The sequence below is a fragment of the Semicossyphus pulcher genome, unplaced genomic scaffold (genome assembly GCF_022749685.1).
Source record: "Semicossyphus pulcher isolate SPU_LCO1_2020_fin unplaced genomic scaffold, fSemPul1.0.p SCAF_14, whole genome shotgun sequence".
NCBI lineage: Eukaryota > Metazoa > Chordata > Actinopteri > Labriformes > Labridae > Semicossyphus > Semicossyphus pulcher.
Window position 1 is genome coordinate 26,996,578 of NW_027211648.1, and position 22,438 is coordinate 27,019,015.

Consider the following 22,438-nt stretch of genomic DNA (forward strand, 5'->3'; position numbering starts at 1 on the left):
CAATAGAAACGTTAACTACATTTTGACCATAAAAAACTTTACCTTTAAGACATTTGATTATAAAGCTTCAACTAAAACATTTGATTATAAAACTTTTGGATATATAACTTCAACTCTAAAACATTTGATTATAAAACTTTTGGATATATAACTTCAACTCTAAAATATTTCATTATAAAGTTTCACATTTTTTCCAAACATTCCCTCCTGTGGGACTGAAAAGTCCCATAGCAACAACTTTAAGTGATCATTAAGACGATTAGTATCACTCATGACAAATGCATCATCCAGGCACATTTTTTTCCAACAATTCCTCTGTCAGTCACTGCTGGATGAAGCTCTCCTCTCCACTCTACCTCCCAGTAACATGGCCCAGTCAGAGCCTCCACACACACAAGCTGATGCTGCTGCTTCACCCTCTCTGGATCATCAGGACACAGCTGATCCTCTGATACACGAACATCCTCCTGATCGCTCACACTCTGACAGAGATCAATACTTCCACCTGATGAGAGAAGAAGACAGACAACAGAAGTCATATATCAGTGTTGACAGAGAGGCCCTCATCAGCTGTCAGTCAGCGAGGCAGCACATCCAGTTTAAAGACCAGCAGAGACTTCAGTCTGTTCATACCACAAGTCTGAACAGGACTTAAGTACACAGTGGAACTTAACTGCTGAGAGACCCTGAACGCATCATGACTGCAGAAACAGAGACATATTCACTGCTTACTGTAAACATGGATTCAAATCAGTTTCTCTGTGACATTTTTTCTGTCAGGGATAATGCCCGACGAGGTGTCCATTATCAGGAATCTGTGGACTCATGGAGGCCAGAGCCGCTAACACCTGAGGGTTTGACTGATACCTGGAACAATCATTACCATTCCATAATGTTCTGATTAGGGATGGGCACGGATATTCAAGTATTCCATTATTCTAAATGACGTGGGTATTCGACTATAGCTGTAGCTTATGGATTTTTTTGTGTGCCTAAAGTTCATTAAATATTATACATTAGCTATATTAATCACATATTGTTCATTAAACATGTATACCAATGTCATTTAAAATGTGTAAAAAGTAGAAATAAAGAAAAAACATGCCTGGCACAGCAGCGTAACTAATTCATTATTTAAATCCGTCAGGATCGGACAGGATCACATGGCTGTATTCTCCCGTATTCTCCTGGACAGTGTATTAATATCAGCGCCACAGGGAGTTATGCTTGAGGATTATAATAATTTTACCTCTTAGTTCCGTGTGTGTGAGTGTGCGTCTGTTTCTGCGTGTATTAGAGACAGCGTGCGGCAGAATGAGCGCTCTGTCCCATAAACAATGTTATTCACTGTCAGCAAATACACTGCTTGTTCCTGATGAGGAAGAGCGCTACTGTGCGTCCCTGTGTGAGTAACAAACAGAGACTCTTGTGTTGTGAAGTCGCCGATGTAGGCCAGTCTAACTGATGCGCACTTTAAACAGCGCTGTGCGCTACACTTTGTTTTTGTAGTGAGGTTAACCGGATATCCGATTTTTTTTAATATAATATTGGAATATTGACATGCCTTCAAATGCCCATCCCTACTTCTAATAACATGGAAACATTATTCACTCCTCCAGTAAATAAAACAGGTCTTGGACACCACTCTGCAACAGGAGATATTTCATGTCTGCTCAGCTATTAGCGAGAAAGCTAACAATATACTTGCTACATTAAAAGTCAATAACATTGTGTTGGATATAAGTTAAATATAATGAGACATAATAAGAAGACTATGTAGCTAACCAGCCGTGTCATTGTCCTGAAATCAACATCAGGATTTGTACGAACAAATGATCGGCCATGTTTACTGTCGGCCGCAGAATGAAGTAGAGAGTTGAATAGTGAGCGGGATGTCAGATGATGGCTGATGTGATCCACAGGATCAGTAAGTTCAGAGGGGCTGTGTACTTCCTGCAGCTCGTGTTTTACAGGCGCCATCCTGTGGTGCTCAGAGGTACTGAAGGACTACACTCAGTGCTGTAAATAAAGGTTTCTCTTTTCTTTCCACTCTCTCTTTCTTCAGCTGCATCCCAGTCAGCAAAGTTCTCATATCCTCCCAATAAGGTCAAAGAGCTGTTGAAGTCCCTCATTGCTGTAGGTCGATGTTAGCTCGTTAACAAGGTGCATCAACTGTAAACAGAGGCTTTGACTTTGTACCTGTTGCCATGGTCAGTCATTGTAGAAACAGGCTGATACTACGTAGCCAGCGCATACGTATCCACAACTACTTAAAAGGTGTCCATTGTCAGGAAGTAATCAACACCCAGCAGCCAATCAGAATCAAGTATTCACCCAGAACATGGTATAACTACTTCAGTATAACTGCTTCAAATGTGAAATATCACATGAAGTGTAAAAATGGTGTCTGTCACAGAAACATTTGGACAAGCTGCTGTCACATGGACAGATATATAAACTATATATGATGTTAAAAGTCCTTCATGTTCATGCAAAGACTGAAGAGCAGAAACATCAGCTGTGATTTCTGGACTTCAGCAGAGGTTTTGTTCTGTACAAAGACCGTGGTTACTAAACGTAACCATGGTTCTGTGTAATAACAGACAGTGATTTGCAGGCTTCAGGCAGACTGATCTCAGAGCTGTGACAAAGATGAACTGATGAATTGTTTAGTGCTGAAATGAGAGAACGAACACTTTGAGATCAGATTTGATGGTACGACAGTTTGATGAACGAGGACCACTGTCTCTAAACATCTTGTGATGCTGTCAGCTGTAATCCAGCTTAATGTCCTGTACACATGAACACAACAACAACAGTTGTCTTCACATCAAATCAAACACGTGATCACAACAAGCTTCGTGCTGATCTGATTGGCTGTCTGTTCTCTCTCTGTGTTTCTGTCCAATCCTGAAGCCTGTCACTGTTCTCCTCTCACAGCTTCACTGAGGACAGCAGCCACTGGGAGGGTTGGAGGTTTAGCAGACAATACTGGATCTTTGCTATGATAATAACAGTGTTTAGTACAATACTGCTGAAGCCAACATGGACTGACCTCAGAGTCTCCAGTCTACAGTGTGGACTCTCCAGAAAACCACACAGCAGCTTCACTCCTGAATCCTACAGCTCGTTGGAGCTCAGCTGCAGCTCTCTCAGATGGGAGGGGTTGGACTTCAGAGCTGAGGCCAGAGAAGCCCAGCTCGTCTCTGACAACCTGCAGCCACTCAATCTGAACAAACAGTAAATGATGTGACGTTAGAATACAATGTTCCTGCATGAAATCCTTTAATGTTTAATAATGTGTTTAGAGCTGAAGAAGGTTAAGAAGGTCAAAGTTCAGAAAGTGGAAACTCCAAACACCTGAACACAACAGGATGCAGGTTAAAATGTGTGAAATACACAAAGTGAAAAAGAGCTCTCATTAATATTAATGACAACATGCTGCTACTTCAATAAAGACGCAGCGACTTCACCTCTTAAACTCTGCAAGTGTGACAAGTTCAAATATAACACACTCATAGTCTGATACAAGTTACAGTTTAGTGCTTCTTGGTCTGTGATGATGTTAAAATCTGTGATTAGGTTAAAAAGATCAAACATTTATGACGACTGATTCAAATAAAGAAATATATTTACTGTATTTATCATAAAATTACCATGATATGTCATCAGAGATTAAGGAAACATATTAAGTTGAAATACTGGCTTCTCCAACAACAATGCTGCAGCCATTATGTTCTCCTTTAAAATTTCATTCCGGTGTGAAACGTCTGTGTGTGTTTTGGTCTGCGTGATCCCGCCCACTGCCCATTTCGTGACCCCAGGTTGCCAGATATGAAACAAATTGGGGCACAGGACTCATTACTTGTCATTGTCAAAGAGCGCGTCTTGTGTTCGAATAGGTTCAGCGTCCTCAACCTGGCAACCCGCTTGAGCTTCAAATCTGGGGAGGAGGGGCGGGGGGAGGAAACGCTCTCCAATATTTGGAATTTGGACTGCAGTACCCTTTTAAGACGCTAGCTGTCAATGTTGCATATTGTTCCTTTAAAAATTGTTACACTATTAAAATGGATGAAATGCTAATTATGTGATATTTAGAAACATTTGATCCATTCTTTGTTGCTGAACTTGAACTGCAACAGAGGTCTTCTGTAACGCTGAAAGTGGTCTTTTAATCCCTCACCAGGGTAAATGGTAAATGGTAAATTAACTGTTGTTATAAAGCACTTTTCTCGTCTTGCGACCACTCAAAGCTGCTTTTACACTACATGTCACATTCACCCATTCACACACTGATGGCAGAGGCTGCTACATGTCACATTCACCCATTCACACACAGAGGCAGAGGCTGCTACGTAAAGTGCCAAACTGTCAGTCAGTTATCACATTCACACACCCTTGGCTATGCCACCGGGAGCAATTTGGGGTTCAGTGTCTTGTCCAAGGACACTTAGACACGTAGACTGATGGAGCTGGGGATCAAACCTCCAATCTTCCGACTGAAAGACGACCGACTCTGCCACTGAGCCACAGCCGACCCACAGCACTTTTCTCATTTAAAGTGTTTAACCTTGTAAACACCTCCATGTGGTGTTTCTCATGAGCTACAAGACATATCAGGGACAACATCAGCAGTCATCACCAGGGCTGGGCCTGTCTGCTTTTAAACTGCAGTGAACCAAGGACAGGCTGAACAACACGTTTTCAGATTGGCAGGTTTGAGACGTCACAAACCTAAGGAGCCAATCCCATTAATGGGCGGGGTGATGCTATGCATATCAATATGCGTAACCTATGGCAACCACTTCCGTGATGCGCGAGCCAGCTGTAACTGTCATCGTAATTTTTTTAAACTCACTACTGACTACTAACGTTAACGTTACTACTACTAATTACTACATTTCAAGATAGCTAAGTTTCAATAAGTTGCCACTAAACGATGGCAGAGATGTGATTTGTTTATGCGACGGGGGGGGCGGTTGGAAATTTGCAGAGTGGGCGGGGACTATGCAGATTCAGGAATTGTTAATGAGGGAGGAGGAAGAGATACTTTGGGAGGATGTTTATAAAAGGTAATTAAACATATTTTGCAGAACAAAAACATATCAGACACAATTTATTATTTCAAGCAAAGAATGTGTTGAAACATGACTGAAGCTGGTCTTTAACTACAGACGTGTCTGAGAAACATCACCCGATCACTGTGTGATTATTTCTCCTCATTTTTCAGGAGCGTAACACAAGAAGCACCAGTGGCTCCATCTATACAAACTCATGTTGTGCAGCCAAACACAATAAACAAGAAATACAATAAAAACCAGCAGAAAATAACTGAAGAGTCGACTCAAAATACTAAAGTTTCCAAGATGCCAAATATGTCCGAATGAATTTTGGTGAATGTGAACAAAGACATGGACAGTATTTCTTTTAGAAATAGTGGAGCCATAAACTCAAAGCATCTTCACTTTAAACTTTTCAGTCGTTACAAGAAACAAATATTTTAATCGAAATGTTGGAAAAAGAAAATACTGAATATATTTGTTATTTTCTGCTCGTACAAACTGAAATAATTAATAAATGTTTCTATGACAGATTTATTTAAAAACATGATGTGGAATAAAAGATGAAATCAGGTGTTTCAGAGGTTCACAGTGAATTATACAGTGTAGGATTTTTCTTGTTCTATGAAGGTTTTAAATGTGGAACTCAACATTGCTCTGCTACAGTCAATGGACTAAAGCAGTGAAGAAGAAAATAGACTTCAGCATTAAGATACTCAGTGTGGATCAGTATAATATCAGCCTCATGTCTGCAGTTTAGTGTCAACACAACTTTCACATCATATTAATCTCAGCACAGAAGTAAAACATGGTTTCTGACCTCAGAGTCTCCAGTCTACAGTGTGGACTCTCCAGAAAACCACACAGCAGCTTCACTCCTGAATCCAGCAGCTTGTTGTTGCTCAGCTCCAGCTCTCTCAGATGGGAGGGGTTGGACTTCAGAGCTGAGGCCAGAGAAGCACAGCTCATCTCTGACAACCAGCAGCCACGCAATCTGAATAAAGAATAAATGATGTGACGTTAGAATACAATGTTCCTGCATGAAATCCTTCAATGTTTAATAATGTGTTCAGAGCTGAAGAAGGTTAAGAAGGTCAAAGTTCAGAAAGTGGAAACTCCAAACACCTGAACACAACAGGATGCAGGTTAAAATGTGTGAAATACACAAAGTGAAAAAGAGCTCTCATTAATATTAATGACAACATGCTGCTACTTCAATAAAGACGCAGCGACTTCACCTCTTAAACTCTGCAAGTGTGACAAGTTCAAATATAACACACTCATAGTCTGATACAAGTTACAGTTTAGTGCTTCTTGGTCTGTGATGATGTTAAAATCTGTGATTAGGTTAAAAAGATCAAACATTTATGACCACTGATTCAAATAAAACACATATTTAAAACACTATTAAAATGGTTGTAATGTAAATGTTACGTTGTGTTCTAGTTGTTGCCTTAGTTTAGGCTATACTTTACATTACATTTATATTCCTGTACAACCCATTGCACTTTAGCGTATGTCATTTAATTTCCAATAAACAAAATTGTAAAAAAAATAAAAAAATGGTTGTAATGGTAATTACGTGATATTTAGAAACATTTGATTAATTTGTTGTTGAGTTTAAACTGCAACAGAGCTTGTAGTGGTCATCTTTCTCCACAATTACTTCTTATGGTAACCACACGACAATGTTTTACGTGTTTAGTCCACAGGCACGGTAAAACAACCGTGTTGCTCTGCCATCACTCGTTTACTGAACTTTTACAGAATATATTAAAATAAAAAGACTCATTTTCTGTCAATTAGTCACATGACTGTGGAAGCTGCACAGGACGGTAAGAAACTTACAGAAGGGAAATGCAAGAATAAATTACATTTAATGTTTAGCAACATTCCCTAAATTAAACAGACATATAATATTCGTTGTACTCCAGCAAATTATACTATTCAAAGAAAATTAACAAACATCTAACTAAGAAATGGTGGTTACAGAGGTCTTCTGTAACGCTGAAAGTGGTCTTTTAATCCCTCACCAGAAGAAATCACAGCACTTTCCTCATCGAACTTCAGACGTCTCTGAGAAACATCACCCGATCACTGTGTGATTATTTCTCCTCATTTTTCAGGAGCGTAACACAAGAAGCACCAGTGGCTCCATCTATACAAACTCATGTTGTGCAGCCAAACACAACAAACAAGAAATACAATAAAAACCAGCAGAAAATAACTGAAGAGTCGACTCAAAATACTAAAGTTTCCAAGATGCCAAATATGTCCGAATGAATTTTGGTGAATGTGAACAAAGACATGGACAGTATTTCTTTTAGAAATAGTGGAGCCATAAACTCAAAGCATCTTCACTTTAAACTTTTCAGTCGTTACAAGAAACAAATATTTGAATCGAAATGTTGGAAAAAGAAAATACTGAATATATTTGTTATTTTCTGCTCGTACAAACTGAAATAATTAATAAATGTTTCTATGACTGATTTATTTAAAAACATGATGTGGAATAAAAGATGAAATCAGGTGTTTCAGAGGTTCACAGTGAATTATACAGTGTAGGATTTTTCTTGTTCTATGAAGGTTTTAAATGTGGAACTCAACATTGCTCTGCTACAGTCAATGGACTAAAGCAGTGAAGAAGAAAATAGACTTCAGCATTAAGATACTCAGTGTGGGACTTCCGGGTATGGCGGTGATCTGGTTGATGGTGTAGTTCGCGAGCTCCCTGAACGGTCCACCCCATAATCTTCATTCAAGAATTGACTACTTTTTCATGTTTAATTCAGAAAGACACAGAAACTTAAAGTGTCAAATAGGGGTCAAAGATATCTCAGACCACGCAGGTGTATATCTATCCCTACATCTGGACACTGAAATTAAAGACACGACATGGAGGCTTAACACAAGTTTACTAAATGATCCTTTGTGCAACCAATACATTCATAAGGAATTTAAAGAATATCTAGAACATAATGATAATGATGAAGTGTCTCCAGGTACTGTATGGGATGCCGCTAAGGCATTAATAAGGGGAAAACTTATATTGTGGTCCTCAATTAAAAAGAGGGAGAAACAGAAGCAAATAAAAAACTTATTACAGGAACTGAAAAACCTAGAAATGAAACACATTGAACTTCATGTTACCAAATTATTAGATCATATAAAACTCACTAAACAAAACTTAAACAAACTATATGATAGTCATGAGGAGATAAAGGCAAAGTTCATCAAACAAAGGTACTATGATAATGGACCAAGAGCTAAAAAACTGTTAGCCTGGAGGATAAGAAGGCAACAAGAGGAAAGATCCATCCATAAAATTAAGGACGCGCAATCTGGAAAAACATGTTATAAATTAAAAGAAATACAAAAGTCCTTTGAAAATTACTATAAAGATTTATACACACAACCGAAAGGAGCTGATCCATTTTCTTAACTCACTGCATTTGGATCAGATCAGAATAAAATAGCTGGATAACGCGATCTCGAGACTCAAAACAAACAAAATGCCAGGTGAGGACGGATACTCCGCAGAATGGTACAAAACATTCAGAGAGTTACTATCACCAACATTATTGAAATGCTTTTATTTTACACTTAATGGAGGAGAAATACCAACTTCTTGGAGACATGCCATTATCTCAGTAATCCCTAAGGAGGGCAAAGATAAATCTGAGTGCAGTTCATACAGACCTATATCGATTTTAAACTTAGATTATAGACTATATGCCTCAATAATCGCAAAAAGATTAGAAAATACTATCCTGGACATAATAGATGAAGACCAGACGGGGTTCCTTAAAACCAGACTGACACAAGATAACATAAGACGGGCCTTACATTTAATGGAGCATATGAGCAAAAATAAAGACAAATCCATTGTTCTCAGCCTTGATGCCGAAAAGGCATTTGATTCAGTTAGTTTGGAATACCTATACTTAACATTACATAAATTTGGCTTTGATATTAAAGTCGTCTCATATCTAAAAAATGTATATCATTCTCCCTCAGCCAGAATCAAAATAAACGGTAGTTTGACCGACCCTGTGCCACTTGAAAGAGGCTGTCGGCAGGGATGTCCCTTAAGTCCGGCCTTGTTTGCACTATTTATCGAACCTCTGGCTCAGGCAATGAGAGAAGACCAGGACATAAGAGGAATTTGGATTAAAGACACTGAGTATAAGACCTGCCTATACGCAGACGACGTATTGATCACTCTTTCGCAGCCAGATTTGAGTTTACCAAAATGAATGTCCTCCTTGAAAACATTTGGTTATTACTCGGGTTACAAGTTAAACACTCATAAAACACAAGTTCTCTTTCAAACATTCGTTCGGTATCTCACTATGGGGTACGCCCCTCTGCGTAGTCCTCAGAAGCCCAATAACATTACGCCAGCCACATTGGCTGGCAGTCGTGACGACTGCATCAAGAGGAGGGACATCCTCTCCCTACAAAGGGGCTGATGCAGTCTCACCAGATCATTCAAACACCTCTTCTCGCTTCTATCTCAGGAAGCCTCATCTCCCAACACGACTGCCAACGGGATTACTAGTTTAACGGTCCACAGATTGAGCTAACCACTCGATCGCCGGGCGCTAATTTTTCCGTGTCGTGTACGGAACCCCGATTTCTTCACCATAGAAATCGAGGGTTTCACGGAGTAATAAAGAAGCTACTTTTACTGTCTCCATACAGCTCACTGTAGCTCACCTGTTAGCCTGTCACCAAACAGTAACACCAAGCACCTTAGCCAAGCTAGCCACCTTCCTAGCATTAGCTAAGCCTGCCTCCACATTAGCTACAGCAAAGCTAGCCTCCACACTAGCACCCCGCGTAGCTAATCACTACTTCGGCTACAGTTCTGACATCGACCCGCTCACCATGGCTCAGTCGAAGCTCACTGTACCGCCCGACAGCGCACAAGCCACACCGTTATTCACGCCTGTGCTAGCAGTTAAATCCCCTCCACGGGACTGTGTATGCGGGGCTAAGATATCGGCTATGGACACTCACCCAATATACGTTGCGTGCCTCGGAGTGCAGCACGCCCGGTCAGCGCTGGATATACCGGGCTCATGTGAGCACTGTAGCCGCTTCACTCTTAAGAGTCTCCGCCGGAGGCTGTCGCGCCAGGCAAGCCTCGGTATACAGGATCCGCTGTTAGCAACGGCGGCGCCCCTGATGGAATATGATGACTCGGCCACGCCAGGTACGAGCTGGGGCGACACTCCCGTGCCCGAAGGGTTTGATGATTGCATGCCGGCGGACAATTTCGGCTCGCTGTTAGGCGATGATGGAGAGCCTGATAGCTCTGACATCTCGCCCGACATTCTCCTCTCCGAGGGAGATGACGATGATGATTCATCTTTCTCATCGGCACAAATACCGCAGACTACGGCGTTAGCTGCGGGAGGAGTAATGGACGGGGCTCCATCCCCGCTCACCAGAGGCATGGATCTGCATGAAGTATGCAAAAGGGCAGCTGAGAAGCTGGATATCCCATGGCCGAAGGTGCAGGCTGAGACCTCCTCATCTCGCTATGAGGGGAAAAGGTTACCAAAGGCAAAATGGGCAGCCAAGCAGCTTCTACCCATTTTCCCTGAATGTTTGGAGGAGACGATGTGTTGTTGGAAAACTCTTTTCTGCTGTGAACCCGGTCCAGGGGGGGTCAGCCTTTGACTGCGTGGACATGAAAGAAAAAGGCATTTACAACATGCCCACAGTTGAACCCCTGGTTGCCTGTCACCTGCACCCAACTCAGAAGTTATCTATGTCTTCCTCTGGCCCCACCCTGCCCGCCAAGGCAGATCGTCGACACTCCTCCATGACTGATAGAGCTTATAAATCAGTTGCCACATCTGTTAGGGCTCTCAATGCGTCCTCTCTTCTCCTGGCTTATCAGGCTGAACTGCAGGAGCAGATGACTGCTCTACCAGCAACTGAGTTATGGGAGGAAATTTGTGTCATCACCGACCACTGCCTCAACCTCACCAAGTGCGCTGTGCAGTCAGCGGGGAGGGCCATGTCCACCATGATTGCCCAGGAAAGGGCCCGGTGGCTCAACCTCTCTGACCTGTCTGACAAGCAAAAGCGTGACATCCTGGATGAGAGCGTGGATCCAAGTGGGCTGTTTGGCTCGGCTGTTGCGACCATGCAAAAGCGGTGTGAGGAGAAAAAGAAAGAGGGAGAAGCCCTGCAGCTTTGCCTTCCCAGGAAAACTCAGGCCTCTGTCACTCCTCGCCGAACCTTCAACCCAACTGTGACTCAGCAGGCCAGTGGCACAGCCTTCAAGATTCCCAGGCGCCCAGCCCCCCAGCCTCCAGCGCAGAGTCAGCCAAGGCCACCAAACAAGGGACCCTGGCCGAAGAAATCCTTCGCCTCGGCGGCTGCTCAGGGGGGTCCTCCTGCCCCCGGCCCCTCCCAGGGAGCAAGGAGGAAGAAGCGGGCCTAGCAACTCACTGATGCCATGTTGCCCTTCTTCAGTTCTGTTCCTGAGCCTGTTCCAGAGTGCAACCTTCATGCAGCGTGCAGGGCCCAAGTTGGCATCCACAGCTCAACGCCCCATGAAGAGAAAGAGAGACTGTTCACCTGTGGTAGCTGTTCACATGCTCCCTGTATGTCTCACAAGCACTCACATGTGTCCCACATCCATAAAGTTGCCCCCAGTGCAGCCAGGCATGTTGCCAAGGGCACTGGGGAATACAATAAAAAATACACTGTTGAAAAACAATGTAAAAATAAAACACTGTGTGTCCCCTCTATTAGAGGTGACAGGCCATATAAGCACTGCATCAGTGCAGGCCTCCCACAGTGTTCCCCTTGCGGTCTGCCACACCGCTCCTCCACAGGGGGGCGCAATTGCACCCCCAGTGGCAGGAGCTACTGTGACAGCAACTCTTTCTGCAAGGAAAGAGAGCTGGCAAAGGTGTGGAGCATCGGCTTGGGTCCTCGGGACAATAAACAGAGGATACAGGCTCCAGTTTGCCATTGCCCCGCCCCGCTTCACAGGGATTGTCTTCTCCCGTGCGCAGGGGAAATCAGCACTGATACTCAAGGAAGAGATATCATTGCTGATGAAAAAAGGAGCAATACGAATTGTGCCTCAAGAGCAGAGCCAATGCGGCTTCTACTCGAGGTATTTCCTCGTACCAAAAAAGGGGGGGACAGGGCTCCGCCCTATCCTCGATCTGCGGGCTCTGAACAGACACCTAAGGTCATACAAGTTCAGAATGCTGACACACGCTGCACTGCTGCGTTTTGTGCGCCCTGGCGACTGGTTCACTTCAGTCGACCTGAAGGACGCATATTTTCACATACCAATATATGCTCCTCACAGGAAATTTCTGAGATTTGCCTTCCAAGACACAATCTACGAGTATATGGTTCTATCTTTCGGGCTTTCCCTAAGCCCTCGGGTATTTGTGAAGTGCACAGAGGCAGCTATTGCTCCTCTCAGACAGCAGGGCATACGCATAGCCATGTACATCGACGACTGGCTTTTGGCTGCAGAGTCCCACCAGGGTGCGCTAGAGCACACAAGGTTACTCCTGCAACACCTGGAGAGTTTAGGGTTCAGAGTGAATCAGGAAAAGAGTGTGCTGACTCCAAGTCAAACAATCTCTTTCATTGGTCTGTCTCTGAATTCAGTTTCACTCAGAGCCCACCTGTCAGCGGAGAGAGTGAGGGCATTTTCAGCATGCCTAGCCCTCTTCCGCAGGGGGAAGTTGTTACCCTTCAGGACATGCCTACGTCTTCTGGGACTGATGGCATCAGCCATAGTGGCTATACCATTAGGCCGTTTGTACATGAGGGGTTTTCAACGCTGGGTCGCATCCCTTGGGCTGGATCGCATCCCTTGGGCTGGATCGCTCACTTCACAGAAATCGCTTTGTCAGGGTTTCAGTGGACTGTATGGCAGCACTTCACCAGTGGAAACTCCCCCTATTTTTGACACAGGGGAGTCCAATGGGACCTGTCCTATCCAGGAAAGTGGTCACGACAGACGCATCCCTGCAGGGGTGGGGGGCCACCCAAGAGGGCAGAATTGTGAACGGGGTGTGGGCTCCCCACCTTCGTTTGAACCACATAAATTCCCTGGAACTCCTAGCAGTTTGCACTTGGCACTGAAGCACTTTCTCCCCTTTATAAAGGGTCATCACGTGCTTGTAAGGTCAGACAATACGACTGTGGTCGCCTATATCAACAGACAAGGCGGACTGCGATCCCTTCAGTTGCACACATTGGCTCACAGACTGATTTTGTGGAGCAATGTGCATCTCCTATCGTTGAAAGCCACCCATGTGCCGGGAGTACAGAATTGTGGGGCAGACCTACTCTCCAGAGGCAACCCCCAAACAGAGAGTGGAAGCTCAACCCAGAGGTAACAGAGCAGGTTTGGGCACTTTACGGTCGCCCGGAAGTCGACCTGTACGCCTCGAGAGAGAACAATCAGTGCCCCATGTTCTTTTCCCTGAGAGACCAGGAGGCACCGATGGGGATAGATGCACTAGCCCACGAGTGGCCGCAGGTTCTGCTTTACGCATTCGTTTACGTGCAAGAGAGAGGCTTAACACTCATCCTGATAGCCCCTCATTGGCCGGGGAAGCATTGGCTGGCAGACATCTGCCGACTTCTTTACGACCGGCCATGGCCCCTCCCTTTAAGCAGAGACCTGCTACCACAGGCGCGAGGGGAGATATTTCACCCTCACCCAGAGCGGCTGGCGCTCTGGGCTTGGCCCGTGAGAGGCTGAATCTGGATGCAGTTGGACTTCCACAGAATGTCATTAAGACCATTCAGAGTGCTAGAGCCTCTTCCACCAGGTCACTATATGATTGCAAATGGCGTGTGTTTGAGGACTGGTGTTCAAGGTCACAGGAGGTGCCTTTCCAGGCCTCAGTTCCTATTATTCTCAGCTTTCTGCAAGATTTGCTGGATAAGGGAAAAGCCTTCTCCACCGTTAAGGTTTACTTGGCTGCTATTGCAGCATGCCATGTAGGTTTTGGTGGTAAGGCTGTGGGACAACATCCCCTTGTCAGCCGTTTTATGAAGGGTGCTCGTCGTCTGCGTCCGGTGTCCAAACAGCTGGCCCCATCATGGGATTTGCCAACTGTTTTGGATGCGCTGTCTCACCCCCCCTTTGAGCCTTTAGATCAGGTAGATCTTAAGGTTTTATCACTTAAGACGGCCGTGTTATTGGCACTGGCGTCTGCTAAGCGGGTCAGTGATATCCATGCAATTTCAGTGCATCCTGACTGTCTTCAGTTTGCCACAGGATATGCACGTGTGGTGCTAAGGCCAAATCCAGCTTTTGTACCAAAGAATCCTACTTTGGTGTGTCTTCCACTTGACCTAGCTGTCTTTTCACCTCCTCCTTTTTCCACCTCGGAACAGGAGCGGTGACACAAATTGTGCCCAGTGCGTGCCTTACGCATTTATGTGGACAAAACAAAAGGTTTTAGGAAAACTGATCAGCTGTTTGTGTCATGGGCAAAACCTCATACTGGTAAGCCTATTACAAAACAACGGCTTTCTCATTGGATAGTCGGGGCCATTTCTATGGCCTACAGCAGCAAGGGGCTTCAAGCCCCAGCTGGTTTACGCGCTCACTCCACAAGGGGGATGGCAACATCCTGGGCCCTGTTTAGAGGCGTGTCTATCCAAGATATATGCTTTGCGGCCAGTTGGGCTTCACATCATACCTTTGCAAGGTTCTATGCACTGGATGTCACTGCGCTCTCTCTAGCGCATACTGTGCTGAGTGTGGGCTCCTCTGAGGGCCGTGGGTCGTCAGCCTAATTATTGGCAGTCGGTCTTCAAGATAAGCTTGTCTAGCAATACGGGAGTCAGTATATCCCCATAGTGAGATACCGAACGAATGTTTGAAAGAGAACTTTAGGTTACAAAGGTAACCCCGGTTCTCTGATAACATGAGTGAGGTATCTCACCAGACCACCCTCCTTGCCTGAAGCGAGGAAGAGGTGTGCTTATTTTGAATGATCTGGTGAGACTGCATCAGCCCCTTTGTAGGGAGAGGATGTCCCTCCTCTTGATGCAGTCGTCACGACTGCCAGCCAACGTGGCTGGCGTAATGTTATTGGGCTTCTGAGGACTACGCAGAGGGGCGTACCCATAGTGAGATACCTCACTCATGTTATCAGAGAACCGGGGTTACTTTTGTAACCTAAAGTTATCTCATTTAACTATATTCCCTCAGTACAAATGAATAACCTGTGCAATTTTAAATGGGAGAATAATATCATTAAATATTTAGGACTAAAAATTCCAAAGGATTTAACCAACATCTACGCAACTAACTATCTGCCAATTACTAAGGAGATAAAGACAGAATTAAATAAATGGAGTTTATTACCACTGGACTTACATAACCGAACAGACATAGTTAAAATGAACATCTTACCACGACTGCTTTTTCTTTTTCTGTAAATACCAATAGAAATACCTGAAAAACAATTAACAGAGTGGAAGAGAATGCTATCTGGGTTCATCTGGAAAGGCCTTAAACCAAGGATCAGGTACAAAACACTGCAACTGTCCAAAGAAAAAGGAGGACTATCTTTCCCAAACATAGTGAACTACTACAAATCTGCACAGCTTAGATATTTGATTTATTTGTGCAACCCATGTTACTATGCTAAATGGAAAAATCTAGAACTAAGCCAACTGGACATTCCCCTCCAGAGCTTGCTTGGAGACAGAAATCTATACTTGCTGCATAAACAAAGCTTAAGTGGTTGGACAAAAACGCCCCTAAACATTTGGTTTGGTGAATGTTGTAAATACAAACTGGAAAACCACATTAAACTATTACGATGGGTGGCACATGATAAAGATTTTAAACCCGCCCAGATTGATGGGCGTTTCAAACAGTGGCTCTCCACTCCAAAAACTTAAGGACAACTACAATTTAGAAAATCAAGACTTCTTCAGATACCTTCAAGTTACGCCGGGAACACACCAGATGCCGAAGCGCCGCGCAACGAAAATCCGGAGTGAGCCGGAGCACTTTCGTTCACACCAGACGTGCATTACTCCGCGCCGGTCGACAAGCGCCTCTGCTCCTCAGCTGTCGTTTACTCACATTTGGAGCTGTTTTCATGTTTTCATCATGCTCTCTCTCTCTGTTTGCGTCTGTGTTTTGACCCCCTGCTCGCACCCCCTATTGCCAGTCCACTTTGTGTCTCTCTCTTTCTTCTGTGTGCCTGTGTGTCTGTGTCTGTGTGTGTGTCTATGTCTGTGTGTGTTTGTGTCTATGTCTGTGTGTCTGTGTGTATCTTCATCTCTCTCGCGCTCTGTTTAGATACTGACAAATATATAAAAGCACACAAATATAACATCGCATTTGTCAATCGCGGTGTTTTATTTTGAAAATAGTTTAAATTTTGAAAATTGACCGGATTCTCTCGTTGTTTCATGTTTGACTTCCTGCCAGGATTGACGCGATCGCTTGCAGCTCGCAGAAAAAATAGACCAGACGCCGATACGATCGCTGCAGGGCGCGAGCCGGCCGCAGAGGTGCGCGCCGCAGCGCGTCTGGTGTGAACGACACAATCGGTTAACATGGGCGCCGAAAGGAAACGGGCTCCGCTCCGCAGCTATTCGCGCCGCTTCGGCGTCCGGTGTGTTCCCGGCGTTAGAGCTCATTTTAACTGTGATATAAGAACAACAGAGGAAGGCAATTCTGATTTAATTAACATTTTGATTGACACATACAAATCTAAACTAAACCAGAAATTGATTTCCCGAATCTATTCCTGTTTACAATCACTCAATGGCTTTTCCACTCTTTATGTTAAATCCAACTGGGAAAAAGAAGCAAAAATAACCATTTCAGAAGATGAATGGCTAAATATTTGTAAAACTCAAATGAGCGCTTCCAGTTCAGGTCACTGGTGGGAGTTTTCGTGGAAAAATATGATTTGATTTTTTTATCACTCCAAAAATTTAACAGCATCAGAAAGGTCAGCCCAGTTATGGAAGGTGCTGGAGAGATTGTGGGAATGCTCAGGCAGACCATTTCCCTGTCTTCTGGGACTGTCCGATTATACGATCCTATTGGCAGGATGTAGTGGAGGAAATTAAAACAATAGTAGGCTTTGAGATTAAACATGACTTTTGCACAATTTATCTTGGTAATATATCCCCCACAATCAATGTTACTGATAAATATTTGATTAAAATAATGTTGGTAGCCACTAAAAAAGCTATTACAAGAAGATGGCTATCAAAAGAGTCCCCATCGAAAGAGGAGTGGATTGTAATTGTTAAAGAAATATATGACATGGAAAAACTGACTTTTTCCTTGAATCTGTGTATGGACAAATTCACTACATACTGGAGGAAATGGACAGCTCATCTCGAATAATTTTTTTTTTTTTTTTTCGTTTGTTTTTTGTTTGAGTAAATTGCCCACTAATGTCCTATTCAATGTACTCTCTCAATGCTTATTGTGCACCCATATGAGAGGGCTTTTTGAATTGTGGAAACAGAATTTATAGCTTTAATTCTGTATTTGTTAACATCTTAAATAATTATGGTTTTCTTCACAATTCGTTCCACCTTTCTACTTTTAGTTAAATTGTCTCAACAAATTGTAACTTCAGAGATGAACAACATCAGAGTGTATTCTTTTTCCTTCCTGCTATCACATCAGTGTTAATCAAGGTTTTGATGTTTCCAAAGGAACCCCTGTGATTAACTTCCTTCTATACATTTGTTTAGCCATCAGACTGTGAGTTCTTCACACCTAAGACCACTGTATGAGCCTCGAGAAGCTAGCTTGAACCCTCTTGTTAGTTTGGTCCCCCAGACACCCCCCTCTGAGAATGACACCGTAGCTTCTTTCATCTTGGTTGTGTATTGCCCTTTGTTGCTCGATTTCAATTAGCATAGCCCTTTTGGTTAGCCCTTTGTTTACTGTGACCCAAGATATATAATCTGACTAGAGCTGACTCTAGTCAGAGAGGTTTTCTACAACTTGCTGTGATGATCTCTCTCCACTGCGCAGTGAATAAAACTCATCTGAACCAGCCACTGAATCGGACCTGAAGATTATTAATTTCTTCTACAGATGGGAGGGAAAGACTATGGACAAGTGGAACAAAAGGACTGAAGTGTCTCTAAACCCTGGACCTAGCTCTATCTCTTATATTGAACACATGTTGTCATTATGGCTCATCTTCCCCCAGTACATTTTCTTTTTACATCTGTGCCTTTTCTTTTCTTTTTTTTTCTTTCTTGGATACTGTAAAATCAATGATGTAACAAAAACTGTCCTCCATTGTCTCTAAACATCTTGTGATGCTGTCAGCTGTAATCCAGCTTAATGTCCTGTACACATGAACACAACAACAACAGTTGTCTTCACATCAAATCAAACACGTGATCACAACAAGCTTCGTGCTGATCTGATTGGCTGTCTGTTCTCTCTCTGTGTTTCTGTCCAATCCTGAAGCCTGTCACTGTTCTCCTCTCACAGCTTCACTGAGGACAGCAGCCACTGGGAGGGTTGGAGGTTTAGCAGACAATACTGGATCTTTGCTGTGATAATAACTGTGTTTAGCACAGTACTGCTGAAGCTAACATGGACTGACCTCAGAGTCTCCAGTCTACAGTGTGGACTCTCCACAAGATCAGACAGCAGCTTCACGCCTGAATCCTGCAGCTCGTTGTTGCTCAGCTCCAGCTCTCTCAGATGGGAGGGGTTGGACTTCAGAGCTGAGGCCAGAGAAGCACAGCTCATCTCTGACAACCTGCAGTCCCACAATCTGAATAAAGAATAAATGATGTGACTTTGGAGGAAAATGTTGGAAAAAGAAAATACTGAATATATTTGTTATTTTCTGCTCGTACAAACTGAAATAATTAATCAATGTTTCTATTACTGATTTATTTAAAAACATGATGTGGAATAAAAGATGAAATCAGGTGTTTCAGAGGTTCACAGTGAATTATACAGTGTAGGATTTTTCTTGTTCTATGAAGGTTTTAAATGTGGAACTCAACATTGCTCTGCTACAGTCAATGGACTAAAGCAGTGAAGAAGAAAATAGACTTCAGCATTAAGATACTCAGTGTGGATCAGTATAATATCAGCCTCATGTCTGCAGTTTAGTGTCAACACAACTTTCACATCATATTAATCTCAGCACAGAAGTAAAACATGGTTTCTGACCTCAGAGTCTCCAGTCTACAGTGTGGACTCTCCAGAAAACCACACAGCAGCTTCACTCCTGAATCCAGAAGCTTGTTGTGGCTCAGCTGCAGCTCTCTCAGATGGGAGGGGTTGGACTTCAGAGCTGAGGCCAGAGAAGCACAGCTCATCTCTGACAAACTGCAGTCAATCAATCTGAATAAAGAATAAATGATGTGACGTTAGAATACAATGTTCCTGCATGAAATCCTTTAATGTTTAAAGGGATAGTTCGGATTTTTTGACCCCCAGTTGTATGATATACATGCCAGTAGTGTAGCAGATGCAAAGCTATTTGCTCACTCACCGAGTCCCGTGGTCGGACTTCTGTCCGGTTCCGAACGTAAAAAAAGTAGTTCCGGTGAGATGCCAGGGTCATGAAACCAAAAAGTTTTACCCTAAAAAAACAACACGGAGGCAAAGGTGATCCATTTTCAACACAAAACCACCCTCTGCGGATTTCATATACCGCGCCGTTTTTTTGGCACTATTTTCTCTCTCGAACAATCCAGTATCACTACGCCTGCGGCAGGCCGGTCTCTCAGGTGACGTGATCCATCAGCTGTTTTGGAGAGAACACGCTGGAATTGTAACTTGGCAGGGGACGTTTGTTGTCACAGAGGAGATACTAGTCAAAATGGTGCGAATTTGTGATTTTCCAGGCTGCAGTAACAAAAATATTCCACCGCACGTATTTCATCGCTTTCCCGAGGATCGTGCCCTACGAGAACTTTGGCTTGTTGCAGTCGGGTTGAGCATACGTACCAAGGCAATGAGGGTAAAAAAACTTCGCGTTTGCAGCGCGCACTTCACCGAAGAAGATTATGTCCCTCCACGCCCAGGACAGAAGAAAATGCATGTCTTGAGGAGCACGGCGGTGCCCACACCCCAGGTAAGAGAAACTAGGTAATACTAACGTGTGTTTGTGCGTGTGTAGAAGTATAAACATATTTGCATACGTGTATAAACAAGTTACATTCTATCTTATAATATTCCGTACAATCACTGTTTTAAAAGGTATGCACTTCTGTTGTTCTTGATAAGAATCTCTTGAGGTAACCTGAGTCAAATGACTTTATTCAAGCACACTGGTAAGTTGGAATAAGCTTATGAATATTATGTGGACCGTGCCTGACGTATTTATTCCCAAAACGATGAGCTCTCCCAGTGACATCGAGACTAAAAAGCTAACAGCTGGAATCATTTCCAAACATTCCAATGCTTCAATCAGAGAAGGAGATGTCAGAGAAATGTCACATACACTGCAGGAGAAAACAGATTATGTTGCCTGGTCTTTGAGCCAACAATTGATCAGCAAATGTACTGTATAAAACTAAAAGATTTTGGAGGCTTTGAAATGTTATGTGTGAGGCTGTTATAGAAATGTGCATGACAAATGTCTAAATAAAATCTGTTGTTTCAGGGGATCTTGAGGTTTTCCACAGCGCTATGCTGAAGTACGCTGAGAAGAGGAGGCACTTCCAATACACCTCCATGCAGGCACGAATGCATGAAAGATGAAGCAAAAAAGGTAGCTTCAATTTGTGTGGTTTTTTTGTATAATGGACTTGGATTACATCAGTTATCAGTTGTACTAACTTCCAACTGATGGTTATTTTTATTCCCCCAGGGAAAGAAAAATACAATGTGTTTCACTCCAAGCAATCAAGTCAATGGGTTGCAAGGAAGCTCCATGTGCCAACCTCTCAGAGTTTCAGGAAAGACTTGGTGCAGCGTGTCATCCAACGGCGACTTGACAAGAACATCAAGCTTGGAGATAAGCAGTTCCACATCCATCCTCCTGTCAACATACCGGCCAATATAGCTCCAACTCCAAAGCCAGACAAGGATGATCTGGTGGCACAACATGCAACACGATTTCGAGGCAAATAGGGACCTGTTTGAGACTTTTTAGTCCACAGAAAGTAGGCCCAAACCAAAGTTTTGCTGCTCTCTTCTGTCAGAGACGTCTCACTTCAGTTGTTGTTTGTGAATAACAAATTGCCCATTTGTATGCTGCTTATTTATATATGTTTATACATATAGAAATTATATATATTTCTATATTTGTTTTTTAATAATTGTGTACTTTTGTACAAAAGCAGCGTGCACTATAGTTATATAGTTATGGGAGAGAATGTTTGAAACTCAGAGATGTAAAAAGTTATATTCTTTATTTTCGTCTGCAATTTTATTTACAAAAACTTTTTTGTCCAACCATTAGTCTTCCAGGCTTACATTTGGTTCACAATGCCTGAAAATTATTTTTTAACAATTGAAAATATATAGGTAGGTGCTTTCAATTTGTGTGTTTCTTAAAAATAAAATAAAATATATTTTAAAGAAAAAGGAAACATGCGTCTTTCAGGGTAACACTCAACTTTTAAAAATGAACTTACCAAATCAGATTTCAACACAACTAAAACAAACCCAGTGCTTCCTCTGACTCTTTGAAGCCTACATATTGTCCATTTGGTGATGGATATGTCTCTCTTATGGTGTCCACCACACATGAAGGAAGAACTCTCCTATTGCCTTTTCCCAGCTGTTCTCCTTTTAGGGCCCATTCAAGCACGATCCGATAGCCAACCAGCCTGTATTGTCTGAAAAAAATACAGCATAACATGTTTAGTCTGAGCATACTGTATGTAAAATGCTAAATGGTCAGTTACAAGCATATGTAAGACGTATTTATGGTTGACAGGTTGAGTTGAGTTGAGTTGTAGTATAGATAGATATATAGATATATCTATAGATATATATATATTGAAGTATAGATAGATAATGTACTTTATTTATCCCCAAACTGGGAAATTGTGGGTAGTATTAGGATTATATAGCCTACTTAGTGATCAATTCATATTGTATAACAGAACAATAAGTTACATTATAATATTATATTCTATTATATCATAATCACAAAGACAAACAAGCCAATACAACTGTATAATATTCTATATCAGTATTCAATAACAGTGTAGTAAATATTCACCACCTAAGACTCAGACTCCACGAATACCCTCATGGATACTAATGAATTACCTGATTGTTGTCATAAGAGATGATCATAACAACACTTACTCTAAAGACAGCTATCCGTCGGGTCCAGCTGGCCTGGGACGCCTCTTCCAGTTAATTTTGGGTATGTGGAAAAAGG

The 22,438-nt window shown here is 42.8% G+C and overlaps 1 protein-coding gene and 2 pseudogenes across 1 annotated transcript; 1 reads left to right on the top strand and 2 right to left on the bottom strand.

Moving 5' to 3' along the window:
• Window positions 1–22,438, bottom strand: part of LOC138590918 (protein NLRC3-like) — a 316,106-nt pseudogene that overhangs the window by 276,036 nt on the left and 17,632 nt on the right.
• The window catches only part of LOC138590933 (uncharacterized), a 170,623-nt pseudogene that overhangs the window by 109,641 nt on the left and 38,544 nt on the right, over window positions 1–22,438 (top strand).
• Window positions 17,483–19,691, bottom strand: LOC138590931 (ribonuclease inhibitor-like). The gene is made up of 2 exons (XM_069661376.1): window positions 19,264–19,691; window positions 17,483–18,856 (listed from the first exon to the last, which is right to left on the bottom strand). Exons 1-2 carry the CDS (start codon window positions 19,410–19,412, stop codon window positions 18,562–18,564), a joined length of 444 nt encoding a protein of 147 aa, XP_069517477.1. The 5' UTR covers window positions 19,413–19,691; the 3' UTR covers window positions 17,483–18,561.